At 40.1% G+C, this 13,997-nt stretch overlaps 1 protein-coding gene across 1 annotated transcript in view; it reads right to left on the reverse strand.

The window, feature by feature from the left end:
* Nucleotides 1–11,393: 11,393 nt before the first annotated feature.
* The window catches only part of tmtc2b (transmembrane O-mannosyltransferase targeting cadherins 2b), a 93,694-nt gene continuing 91,090 nt past the window's right edge, over nucleotides 11,394–13,997 (reverse strand). The window contains exon 12 of the mRNA XM_020602971.1: nucleotides 11,394–12,867. Coding sequence (XP_020458627.1) covers nucleotides 12,688–12,867 — 180 coding nt within the window. The 3' untranslated portion in view covers nucleotides 11,394–12,687. The remainder of the gene's footprint in view (nucleotides 12,868–13,997) is intronic.

Genomic DNA, 13,997 nt, shown 5'->3' on the forward strand with positions numbered 1-13,997 from the left:
GGTTGTTATTTCATGTTTTATTTTAAAGGACTCGTCCAAAGTCCAAATTTTTTATGCTTTGGTTGGAAATGTTTAAATTTGATCTAAAAAGAATTCCACTTGAAACTCATCTAATTTGACAGTTCATGACTTTACTGGAGATCATGCATTTATTGCAAAAATAGAAGAACATTTACAAAAGAAATGAACAGCATTAATAGTTTTTTGGTTTTGCCGTTGGTATTCATGGAGACTTTGTTCGTTTCCTGCTCTGGCTGGTTTGATACACAACAGAAGCAGTCGTGCGTGCTGTTTTTGGAATTTCTCCTCTCATGACGAAGGTCTGCGGCCTTAAGCTACTCGCATGGCTATGGATAGCAAAGCTTGACGCAATCAAAGGCATCAATTACAATCAGGCATATAATGGGGCTATCGGCATTATTTGAGAAAGAGCCAGTTTACAAATGTTCTTTGGCTTAAGACGGAACAAAGTGATTTTCGACAGAAGACATATTTGTGTGCAAGCACAGACTCCATACATGTGTGAGGCTGCATTTTGATTGCCTAAATAAATGAAAAACACAGGCACGTCTTGGCAAACAATGAGTCATAATGTGGTCATGGCTGTTAATTGTTTTAACAGCAAAGTTATTTCAGTCAAATAAATATTTCATCACTGTAACAAAGTGAAACTTAGGTAGCCATTTTACTTCATCAGCTAAAATTTTAGACCGTTCTGTGGTATGCTACACCTCAGAAGGGCTAGACCCAAAGGCCTTTTCAAGAGTCAGTCACAGGAGCTGAATCCAAGAGAAAAAAATTGTTGAAGGCTAAAAGTGAGCACATAAGAGAAATTTCAGCTTGAAAAAAAATCTCCAATATGTTTAGTGTGCTCAGTGTAGTGTATGCTCTAAGTTCTGTGGTAAGCATAAACAATAATCAGCACTTGTGAATCTCACATTTGAAAACGTATCAAAACAAAAAAACATATTGTTGGTATAAGAATAAACAGGCCACAGGAACCCTCTGGGGCTCAGTCAGAGTCACTGGTAGAGGTCCAAACCACAGCTTTGAGAAATTTTCCAATGGAATTCATATCAGACCTGTCAGGGGGCCTCTAGGCTGGAACCCTGCTGCTTAGCGTCCTGAAGCCTATTTGCAAATTACCTCCTTCACCACAGGTGAGGGTAGAATAACACAGAGCAGCTCGCCGTCTGTCCAAGACCCAGCTACCGCAGGGAGAAGCGATATGGGGCATGAATAAGGAGGATGTCAGAGCTGGCTAACCAAACCCTACTGATATGAGACCCGTTGCTTTTTTCTAAGCTCACCCACTGGTGTCCCATTTCTGTCATTATGGGAGTGTTTTTAAAGGAAGTGTCCGGAGCTGTTAGAAGTAGACTTTATACTAGTTTTTGACATGAGGGTATAATAAAGCAGACTTGAGCGTGGTGGTGTCCGTGTTCTAGATTTGCATGATGGATGGTAGCAGTGGTTGAGTGGGACAGGTTGCCTGCTCTAATGGGTCTCTGAGGAACTTCATCAGCCATTCCCACTGTGCTAAGGATACATAACAAGCTGGGCAACTCTGCTATGGGGGGTCCAGCCAAGAAAGACTTGACTGATGGCACGCTTGCAAAAAATAGCAAGAACTCCCTTTAGCAAGATATTAAGTTTAAAGAGCCCATGGCATGCTCATTTCCAGCCATCTAATATTTAATCTTGGGTACCTCTAGATTAGCTTTGCACTCATCATAACTCCAAATAGTCTGTAATTATCTCAGAAGGATAAAAACCCCAGAGCCTCCTCCTAAAAACAATAGTATAGTTCGTGAACACACCCAACTCTTGTGGCCGGTGTTATGTTGAAATCTGTTTCCCTATTGAGATGTTTCCTCTAACCTAAATCCTAACTTTATCCTAACCACAACCACTAAGGGGGGCGCTTCATGAAACAGATTTTTGAACAGGGGAAACACATCTCTACAAAGGAACACTTTTTGACATAAGACTGATCAAGAAGCCAGGACAACGCATAAACAAAAACATTTACAAATAAGCTACATTTTCGACACGGACAATACCTCAAATCCTACCTGACATGTTCGAGCCACAATATGAAAGTGGACAGCATGACAACCCAAAACAGCATTAATTACTTTTTCTCCTCCATAGGTAGGTAAACAACGATACAGATGAAAAGAGATGTGTAATGCTCTAAACAAAGTGGGTAATTGAGAAACCCTATATTTTAACTGGCATAATGCAGACAGTAACTTCTCCAGCCTTACAACAATTTTCTCTACAGAAATAATGAATTAATGGACATGCAACATACTGTATGTGTTTTTTTTTAAAACTTACCCTTACTTCCCACCGAGTGGTGGAAACTTCAAGGTCGGTAAATCCAACCAGTGATCGCTGTGTCTTCCCCAACAAATCCCTTGCTTTACAGGCAACCACATACATTCTCAACAGGTAGCATTGCACCTACAATAACATTATGGATCGTTAGAATCATCTCGCCAACCTGCAATGGATCACATGCGGCAGACACACTGGCCTCAAGCAGTCAAAACAAAAAGGTACTGTGCTCTAAGGGAATCCAGTGGTGATCAGCTGATCATTCACCGCCCCAGGGTGCTTCACTGGCCGGCTGCCTGTAAGTTTCCAGCCGCTCCATTCACATCGCATTAGACCCTGTCAGGTAAAACAGCGAGTCCCTGTACAGGAACTTTCCTGGACAGTAACCTCAGGCCTTGTATCTTTCTTCACATCCTCTGGTCACAGTGCAGGCAGCAGGATGTAAAATATATCCACAAAACTGCATCCAGTTGAAAAATCCTGCTTTTAATATGGATGACAGGCAAGCTCACAGTGAATGTGCACAGCCAAGAAAATATGACCATTCAAGGAAATCCATGAACTATTGCGTAAGACTTTACATAGTTAGAAAAAAATCTCGCCAGCAAGGTACACCTTGTTTTTTGAGCTTTCAGTCACGTTTAATATGATTTAAAACACAGAAAAGCATGCCATGCCATCGGCTCTTTAATCAAGCCAGAGAAAAACTGAAACACACCTTTAAAATGCCTCTTTATTGCCATCAGCAGTGAAGAGTAGTGTATACTAAACCTAACTAAACCTAAATGGTTTGTACACAAACATATCATGTGAGCAGCTCCACTGCTATGGCACATTTTGTTTTCAGTGGAAACTGCCCTGGGTTTCAAAAATTTAACTGAGCTTTTACAAGACATAGTTACAGTGATGTGTAGTATTTTTAAACAGCTGGATACATCACTGTACAGGTCACAGTTTCTGATAGACATGAGGTAATGTGTGGAGTGAGGGAAGCACATTAACATAATTGGGAACAAGAGTATAGCTGTAGCTACTTGAAATAAATGGCTGCAGGTGCCAGTGATGTGTTGATGGAGGAACTAGAAATGATTCCATAGCAAGGACATAGAGCAACCAGGATCCTCTACTGCAAGGTCAGTAATATCTCAAGTATGTAACATTTTCAGACAAATGAAACATATTAAAACAGCAAGGCAAAGCTAAGAAAGACACACACACACACACACACACACACACACAAAACTATCTGTATGTATTTTTAAAACCAGTGTACAAAATGAAATAGACTTGAAATAGAGTACATAATACACCATACATATAAAACCACCTGCACTGGTCATGTTAGCCTGAAGAGGATAGTGTATAGATATAGTTTCTCCTTTTACATGAAGTAAACAGTGTAATCAGAAAAACAAGACTAAAAAAACTCATCTCATGCAGTGTTTCAGAAATGACAGAAACTACAAGAGATAAATGTGTAAAAGTGTAATCACATTGCCAATAATCTTGCAAATACACACATTTTAACTGACGTGAGATTTCCAGTGGCTGATGCTGATCTTTAAAGAGCCAGTCCCAGTCAGCATAGGGCCAGAGGTGGGGTACATGTGGACAGGTTACCAGTCTATCTTGCTGTCAGAACAGTACTAACTACTGCGCCACCGCTCTGGTTTTACAGCTTCTCCCAAAACAAAGGCTTCTTTCTCTTTCACTCTCATCTTCTGTTTATACTGTTTATTTCCAGCCAGCTGGATCGCTCTGTGAGTTCTGATGTTGGACCTCCAGTGTAATACCTCTAATGTTACTTGTTCTCTCTAAGTCAGGACATCAGGTTGAATGCATCATGCACTACACTGTGTAGATGATTTTCAAAGGAGATGTAATAAAACCTGTCTGCAGATTCCACACTCTTCACTGATTTCAGTCATCTGATAAATTCCATTCCTGCAGTACAATATGTTAAGACTTGATTCAATCTGGAGTACACTGGCATTCAAATTGTGCTTATATTGTAATGTTTGGCTCCCTGATCATCGGTGTTTACAATATTACATGGATTGTGTAACAGAAAACAGATGAGAGTACATTACTGGACAGATGGGAAACCTGCCCAAATGTAAAAACATTGCGGTTGGATTATAAAAATCCCCTGGCAACTGGTATCATAGTGGCAAAATGGAGGTTCTGACAAAAAAATTGATTGAGCCAGACTAGACTGCTGTGGCACTGATCGTTGTCTATCACAATATGAATTAAACTATACCTCAGGTTGTAGTTGAGTCAATAAACCTTAAGTCCAATTCAAGTCTCGTGTCTCTAGTGTTCGAGTCTGAGCCAAATTCAAGTCACCAAAGAATAGTCTGTGTTGGGTCTGAGTCATCAAACACAACTGACACAGCTCTCACCAGTTTACTTACTGTGTGTGACACAATAGCCAAGCAATGCACTCATAAACCACACACACACTACTCAAAAGTGAACAGAGTAAATTTGTTTTGATAGGTGGAGTGTACACTTTGATGAAAGGGTGCCAGATACAGCAGGGTGCAGGTGAACAGGTTGTAATATGAATATACACCCATGCATCCATCCATCCATTATCCATACAGCTTATTCTGAGGAGGGTCGCGAAGGGTTGGAGCCAATCCCAGCTGACAATGGGAAGAAGAGGGATACACCCTGGACAGGTCTTTAATATCAATATCTCATGCTAAATTATTACAGCCTATTACAAAAACAAACAAACAAAAAGTCTGAGCCCCGGTCCAAATCCAAGTCATTAGTGCTCAAGTCCAAGTTGGGTCACGAGTCCTGAAAATCAGGACTTGAGTCAGAATCAAGTCTGAGTCCTGGACTTGAGTACTACAACACCAAGAACAGCACATACTGGGCATGTTATTTTCACCCACTGAAAAGATCTGGGAACAGTAGAAGTTAAAAGGTAGGCTATTCAAATTATGAATAGTGCTGTTAAGCTGTTAATTAGAAAAGTATTAGCTGAAAACAAAGCTTTCTTTGCACAGATTGTAAACTAAACCTGGGACATTAATCATCTCACATGCAAATATATATATATCAATGTATTCATTGATCGCCATACTGTTACTTTCTGATGCAATGTCTGTTTCTAGCCATGACTCCATGTAATCCTATAGTGATTATTTTGTTCTGTTTGGACCATATCACCAGTTTACTGAAGGCTTTGTATTTATTTCATTATGTGTCATGAGAACAGCCACACAAAACAGATGACTGAAAAGACTGCTGTAGTCTGTGGTGTGGGTCAACTCAGTTCTCTCAGAAATACATCACTTGGCAAATGAGCATGATGAGTCAATTTGACTTGGCAGTAGGCTTCTCCCTCCTGCTGCAGCACGGCACAACAATGTGAAAACACAAAACAACATGCAAACAGTCTCCCAGTGGGTTTTAAGCAGACAGAAATGGTGATTAAGGTGCACACATTATAAACCGAGCAGAGCTGAAGCAGGTTGAGTTGAGCGTAACCAACATGTCAGCATGTGGGTGTGAAGACCCAGCACAGTTAACATTTTTGCTACACATTTGCAAGGTGAAACTCATCTGCCAGTGTTGCCTACAGCCAGGAAAAGCAGTAAGACTTACACACAACTGGCAAACACAAAGACTGATCTTAATGATTTACTTGTTAAAAACATTATGGGTACTATTTTAACTTTATCTCCATGCACCCGATGGAAAAAATTCAAGAATAAGATCCACAAATAGATGCTATATTATACCAAACTGACTTCCACTGTCTACCCAGTAGACTGTTATTAAATCTCCTTCTTCAGTTTGTGGCCCTTTAGGACCACGTCATGTCTTCTTCAGGCTGCATACTTCTGTGTGTCAGTCATGAACAGTTCAGCAAACAAGCTATTTTATCCTCTTTGATGGTTTTATCGAGATACTTTCCAGAAACTTAAAAAGAAATACAAAAACAAGTCTGTACACGATACTGTACCTCACCCTCTGTCCTAAAGCCCTTGAAATGGAAAGGGGAAAAACGGAAGAAGCCTCAGGAACAGCAGGGCTGCATGAACAGACATACATTAGATGTGCTTCAGGAGAACACTAAGCAACTTCCCAGTGCCATACAGGACCTGAGCTTCATGACCTCCTCTCAACCATGAAGAGCTGGAGAGAGGATGGAATATACAAACACACAAGAAGTAAGTCGAAGCACATTAAACATATAGAAAAGCAAAAGCAACAGAAGAGAGAGAAAGAGTTGAGCCTTACTCTTACGTATCTGTTAAGAGCTCTTGAGTAATTTCTCTATATTGTTCCACTGAAAGACACTGATCATCTGGAGACAGCAAGTACTGTATTTGAGCCCACACTGGGTCTCACACAACTCACCTAAATATTGTCCCACAGAGACCATTGCCTTTGGCATGCAAGCAGCTCCTTGTGATGGTCTAAATGGAAATCCAGCTGTCTGTAGAAGAGCCTCTTGTTTTGGTAGTATGGTGCAGGATCTTCACATTTTGACTCTGTATCTGTAACTAATCAGTCCTGCTGTTGTGATATGCACAGGGCACACCTGCTTGCACTCTGGCTGCCACACACATACGTGGCTTACGCACACCCATGCATACTATTTTGCACATTGGTCTGTTCTGACACTGCAGTTCTGCCTCTCCACATCACTGAGAGCAGAAGGAAGACAAAGAGCCATTTCCTGATACGTGTAGGTCCCAGCTGCCAAAACAAATACACAAAATAGTGTATTCAGAAGACTCTAGGGGTTTGGCCATTAACAGCGCTCTGTGAAACCTCCATTTTGGGAAGAAGGGGTCTGGGATATGTTTCTGACTCGTTTTTAATGCTTAACATTGTACATCTGCATAAGCACACGTCACTGGCCAGGCAAGATTGCACCCACAACCATAAGTGTGTGTTGACTTGGTAGCTGGTATATGTGGAGATAAAGTCCAATTATGGAAACAGAACATAGTGTGTTGGCACTGAAGCTCCATATTTTAGTTATAGGAATCACATGCCTCAACAAGTTCAGCTATGTATATTCATGTGCAGTATACTTGTCAGTAGGCTGGTGTGAAGGCTAAAAATTAAATATAGAGGGCTGTAGTGTCAAAGAGAAGCTTTATGGTGTAGACAACAGGGAATATGCAAACCAATTACACTACAGATTTACAGTGCATGTACATGTAGTCCTCAAAGCCAAGGGTCTGACCAAGCTTAATATGGTCAAGATTCATGTATTGGGCTTTCATTATGACCCTTTGGAATACATGCAAAGGGTACAATCTTGAGTTTCCCAAAGTACAGTACTCTCAGTAATCTCAATGTGCAATAGAAACACCAGCGTCCTTCCTGACAGAAAGAAATGATGAATGCTGACTGTCTGGTCAGCTTGGTCCGCCAGCAGGAACTCACGTCTCCTAAAACGCTGACAGAGCAAATTTCCAAATTGATAAGACTTAAATAGAGTGAAAACATATTCTAAACTGAAGTTGTTACTTTCTCACCTGAAAAAGTATCAGAACTTACTAAAGTGACATAATACCAATCCTAGGACAAAAATTCTAACAACTTTGAGCTTGACTCACATCTCTGCCATCACTGCTTGTTCACACACATTGCATTTTGTTTTGCTGCACCACGTCTTGATAAAGGAGCAAGAAGACCTTTAGTTATTTGATGTGTACTTGGATGCAAACTTTGAACTGGAACAGTATTTGAGCTGTGCTTGGTGATGTTTCAAATGTCCTCCAGAACACAAGTACAGACAAGTACACAGACTGAGAAAGGAACTTTGAACTGGAACAGTATTTGGGCTGTGCTTGGTAATGTTTCAAATGTCCTCCAGAACACATGTACAGACAAGTACACAGACTGAGAAAGGCCCAGTGAAAGTGCTAACATGTAAAGGTTAAGCAAATGTAATGCTCACTAAGTCATCTATGTTTAACGTGTTAGCAAGACTACCTTGTACTGTGAACTTTGCCACGTTCTAATGAGCACTTTGTATTTAGAGACAGTAGCTTCTGTTTTACTGAGCTGTAGAAGCATATATCGCATACTGTAGTAACATTACATTAAAGAAAGATAGTTTCCTTTCTAGACATCAAAACACTTCAATAATATGAAGCAGAGTTTGCAGGGGTATGCAGGAGCTTCACCTTAATGCTTCTTCTATCAAGTAATAAGCACAGCCTTTGGGTCCAGAGGAGAAGTCTTGTCAGCATCACGCACAGCCGTCCACCCTAAAGAAGCTGGCTGCGTACTGAGAGCACCTGGCTCAGGCGCTTCAGATCAAAGTGCTGATTGTTCATTAGTAAACCTTATAACAGCAGGCAGATTTACCAAATCACAGCATAATAAGAAACATTTATTTCTTCCAGCTTAAACTCATCTGGATGCAAGCAGCAATGAAATACACTAAGTCTTAAGAGTGGAAACAGACATTCTTGATTTCCTCTTGTCTTGAAAACAGGGAATCCAGGGTTTATGAAATGCTTTGAGAGAACTGTGAATATTTTGATATAAGAACAGGAGATCAACTTGCATAAAATGGGATTGTTTCTAGAGGAAGAACGTATTTTTTGTCAGATTTTTTTGACATGTCCAATTCTAAAGAAAATATTTTGCACAATGAAATATAAACTGAAATCAGTACTACTTCACTTACAGTGTGATGATGTCACTTTCCATCAATTTTTAATTCTTCAAATAATTTACAACCTTTCTGCTGCTAATAACGATGAGCAAATAGGAAAGAATACTTGACTTGGTTTATCATTACCACTCTAATTCAAGCTGTGCAGGACTAATAACAACTAAAATTATATACTTTCCTCAAGCACACACTCAAGTGTTGAGTGCTTTACACGACTGTTTGTGTAAAAGCCACTGAGGCTCAGATTCTTCTAAATGAATATGCTCAACATGTCTGCTGAGGTAGATTTAGGAACACCAGCATGAATGAAAATGTGTGCGATGGAGGTGCATGGACAAAAATATGGTCTATTCACTATATTAAAATTTTTATACCATGTCTGCAAAACTGCTCGAACTTTTAACAAGTCTACAGTCAGAAGCTCTGTGAGACTGTACGTCAGCACAACACTGAGCTAAATGCTAACGTCAGCATGTTAAAATCCTCACAATGACAATGCTAATATTCTGATTTTAAGCAGGTGTGTTTACCATGTTCACCATCCAATGTCCACCTGGTAGGAAATTAAATGCCAATTAGCACTAAACATAAAGTAATGCTGAGGCTGAGGTAAGTGTCATTAGTTTTGCAGGAACTTGGGGACAAACCAAAATACAGCACAAATTGAAATTTTGACTTCATGGCAGCTGTAGATGAAAAGTGATAACATCACCAAAGTTATTACAATTCTTCCTGCTGCGGACACGAATGTCTCCACCAGAATTCCTGAGAATTCTCTAATCTCTGCTGCAGCTGCAGCTACCATGTGCACTGACGTATAATTTTAAAGTCAGCTGTATATTTAACATCACATGGGAGAAGAACCAAAAGCCTACTGAACCCTAAAGCAAAAATGAAAACACCCTTCCTTTGTAGCGTGACTCTGCAGCCCAACAAACCAGAAGGCTTCACTATTTCATTATTTGTCAGGATAAGTGAGGCAACACCTGTGTTATGAGAAACTCGACTGGACAGTGGAAGCAGCGTTTGTGCATTCCTGTGGGATAAAGAAAGCTGGGCGCCGTGGTGAGCTGCTATCATGGGAGCAGACATCTCATGTAGACATGTGAGAAACATCACAAGGCAGACAGCTCCCATCTCAGGGAAGGGCCTTTCGCTTGTCAGCAGGGTCTAAATTGTGGGGGCGGCTGGGATCAAAACACACCAACCATATGTACACACTGCGCTGCCCTTTCCATATGGGAATATTTACGTCTGCTTTGTTGTTCAAAGATCAAAGTGGGGGAGATCCATTTGAGCTGATTTTATGACACGTTTTATCAAATTTGCAGGGAGGACCTTTAAATGCCCAGTAAAACCTGTTCCACAGCTTGAAAGACCAACCCATTAAGTCATACATATAAAGGAAAGCTGCCTGAGAAGTGTAGATGTGGTGCAGAGTGAAAAGGGAATGTGAGCTTCTGAGTGGTGGTGAATGTTAAAAATCCATATGAAATCCATATATTACAAAAATGGCTGCAGAGGAATCAAACCAAAAGCAGAACACCATAAATTTATTGTGGAAAAAAGCAAAACAGGTCTATTCTGGTACATGGTTCATCTTTATATTACAAAAAGGAGAAAAAGGCTACAAATCTCGATAATTTATACAAATACAACAACTTTCAAAAATAAATCTTTAATTTAGTAAACGATCTGCGGACAGGTTTCTGCAATAGCCCGCCGCTTGAGATCCCTGAGGACAGACACAGAGTGAAACGCACTTTTTACATCTTCACTCAAGCGGTAACAATTATCAGTGTTTGTTCATAAACACTTTATACACAAAGGAACCATTAGCACATGGATCTTGTGAGATGTGGGGCAGAAATGAATGTGAAGTGTGATTCTTTTCCTCAGCATTTCACCAGTGACCACAACAGTCAAAAACAGAACAGTGTTGACACCATTAGGAGTGTAACAAACAACATAATGCTTTTTGTATTTACCTAAAATGGGTCACTCAATTGTATTTGAAGCTTTTTCTCAGTAATGACCTCAATGTGCACATCATATCTGGTAACTTCCTCCATTTTCCGTGTGAAAACACAGTGTTGGCTGGTTCTGTTGCTAAGGTAACACAAAGCAATAACTCACATTGTGATAAACTAGTACACAAATAGTTCAGGAGGTTTGTGGCCAACAACAAACAAATTATCACTAATACTGTACATACTCTTATTTCCGGGAAGGTGCAGTTTCACTTAACATGTCCTGACAACAACAAAGAAATGAACAGATGTTAAATACACAGAATATATACAAAATGAGACCTTAAGACTGAGAACAGAGTCTTGATATTGTGAGAAATACTTCATGTAATCAATACTGTGGGTAAAGTTTGCTGAGCTTCCATTGTAAATCTGGCTTCTTTTTTGCTGCATAATTTTCTGTATAAAACAAATAATGTACCTAGGTATATATTAGGATTCATTTACAGTACACAAACAATGAAATTAGTTTTTATTCCAACACAAATATAGGCATTAAAACATTTCCCTCAGTCATGCTATATCTATGCATTGTTCCATGATAAAAAGGTGTGCATCAGTTTAGTGTTTGTATTTGGTTAGAAGAACTCCATCTGTTTCTACTGTACCTGCTGCTTCGTTGTCTGTGACTTCCATGGGAAGGTTGCTTAATATTTCAATCGATAGCTTTTTGCTGTTGTTGACTAACTACCGTGGTGACCTGGCTTCTTACCAAGTGGTAAAAATGCCACCTGCATGCTACTGTACACAGCTACATGTAAATAAGATTCACACCTTTTATTATAAGGCATTACACTGTTAAAAGGGCCCCACTCACTTTGCTTTTTGAGTTTTACTGTTTTTGGCGAGGTTCACACTTTGCGGAGCTGTTAGAGGCCATTCTTGTGCTGTAATGGCTGAAAAGTGTAATTCCCTTTTTTCAAGTTTTTACCAAATGTCAGGACATGTGCTACAAATGGTTTGCAATAACCTTCTCACTTCTCCTTATGAAGTGTGTGTAATCTCATGAGCAAAACAAAGTGGCCGATTGAGGTTACAAAGAAAAATAGAAAACTACACAGACTGGAGATTAGTGATATAAACTTCATTCATGCGATTAATTTGGAGATGTTGGATGGCGTCCAGTATTTCATATCACTTCGTCTTCTTCATTATCAAGATGGAATATCTGATCAAACCAAGACCTTTATTAAATGTTTAATATCCTCTGTGCAGTACAGAGATTCTCTTTTAACTTTGATGTTGCACTGCTTGGGGACAAACTTCACTCTATTGAACTACATTTGCTTATTAAAAAAAAAAATCATGACAAATGTTGAAAGACGTACCTACGGTCTCTCTTTAAGTGTACTCTAAGTGTTTTAGTTATAAAAGGAAGGACATGTTTCTTGTGACAGCACTCACTTTAAGGAATGTTCTAAAGAGCTTAGCACAGCGTTTGGACTCTGAGAAAAGCTTCTGAGGAAAGCTGTTATGCAGAGCTCAGGAGTCATTAGGAGTTCTGTGCGGCACAGTCATGGCACCTCTGATTGAACATCCTCCCAAGTCTCCTCCATTTCTTCCAGATGAGAAGAGCGAATGAGGGCGTGTGGGCTGTCCTTTCCCCAGGTCTGGCGTACAGATGGCAGGTAGGCAGGCAGGGTGAGCTCAGGGGCTTGAGGTCCTCAGGCCCTGTTTCTCCATGATGTTCCACAGCTTGCGCAAGTTGGACTGGGTGATGGTGTCATCCGGTTTCAGTTGAAGTGCTCGAAGGTAATTGGCTTCAGCTTCTTGCAGTTTTCCGTTGAGGTGGAGGATCGCCCCCAGGTTCATGAGAGCTGCAGGATACTGAAACCATTAAAAAAAAGATGTTATTCACTATAAGACAAGATCAGTTTCACACTAAGAGCACTTTAGGCTAGCTTAAAGCTTTTCCCCCCAAAAGACACTGTCTGTTCCTCTTGAGAATGACAATGCAGGAGTCATGTTATGGAAGAGTAGGTTCAATACTGTGGGTAAAGACTAAAGAACATCATTTATGAAAAATGTAAATTTTATAACATCAGAGGCCATGAATGGATGAGATGAATAATGCAAATGAAGTCTATCTAGCCACACTCTGGGGCTCTACATAATTTAAGAAGAAAAGGGATTTGACCAGAAACATTTAGGAATGTTGCCTGGACATTAAACACCAAACAAACAGACTCTGAGCAGATGTTATCTAAGTTAGAGCTTTAAAAGCACTTTAAAATAAGAATCTTATGACAAAACCACAAAAAAAGATCAGCATGAATGAACACATCATGTTACAGAATAAACTGTTATTTTGCCTCTTAAATAAACTAGGCCTGTAATGGAGCATTTGGTCATCATGTGAGACTATACAGCAGACCCTAACATGCTATTGGTTCCTGTTTGTTAGATCACCCACACTGTGGTGCAGTATTTGGGGCTTGGTGACCATGCTGCTTTGCGTGTCCCTGTGCCTTGTCTGTGGTCACACATGTCAGTGGGAGCAACCACAACTTTGAAGTGGGTCAAGATGAATACGTTGCTTATTACTGCTGGTGCCAAGGGGCAAAGTCAGCATCAATGCGACAGGCGGATGAGTCATAAAGACATAAGTACAGGAAAAGTGTCTGGGATGCAATCATGGTAAGACCACAATGTAACCAGGCCAAGGGCAGGGTCACATCTGATCTCCATTTTAGTTTTAAGGGCGGAAAAGATGTTTAATTCTGTCAAGAAGCTACTGTTTTACTGTGTGAGACTATTGTTTCTGTAATTTTTGATTCCTAGGAAACAAGGAATGTTCACATAAAACAGTGAGGGTTAAAATAATGGCCAGTCATGTGCTTTCACTGCAGTCTTTGTTTGCAGTTCCTTTTTCCAATAATTGCCACCCTATACATCATTGATACACGCTGTGACACATGTTTAGGCCGTCCTGGTGTTTACTGATGTGCTGTACCAGA

The sequence above is a fragment of the Monopterus albus genome, unplaced genomic scaffold (assembly GCF_001952655.1).
Source record: "Monopterus albus unplaced genomic scaffold, M_albus_1.0 scaffold59.1, whole genome shotgun sequence".
NCBI classification, from domain to species: Eukaryota; Metazoa; Chordata; class Actinopteri; order Synbranchiformes; family Synbranchidae; genus Monopterus; species Monopterus albus.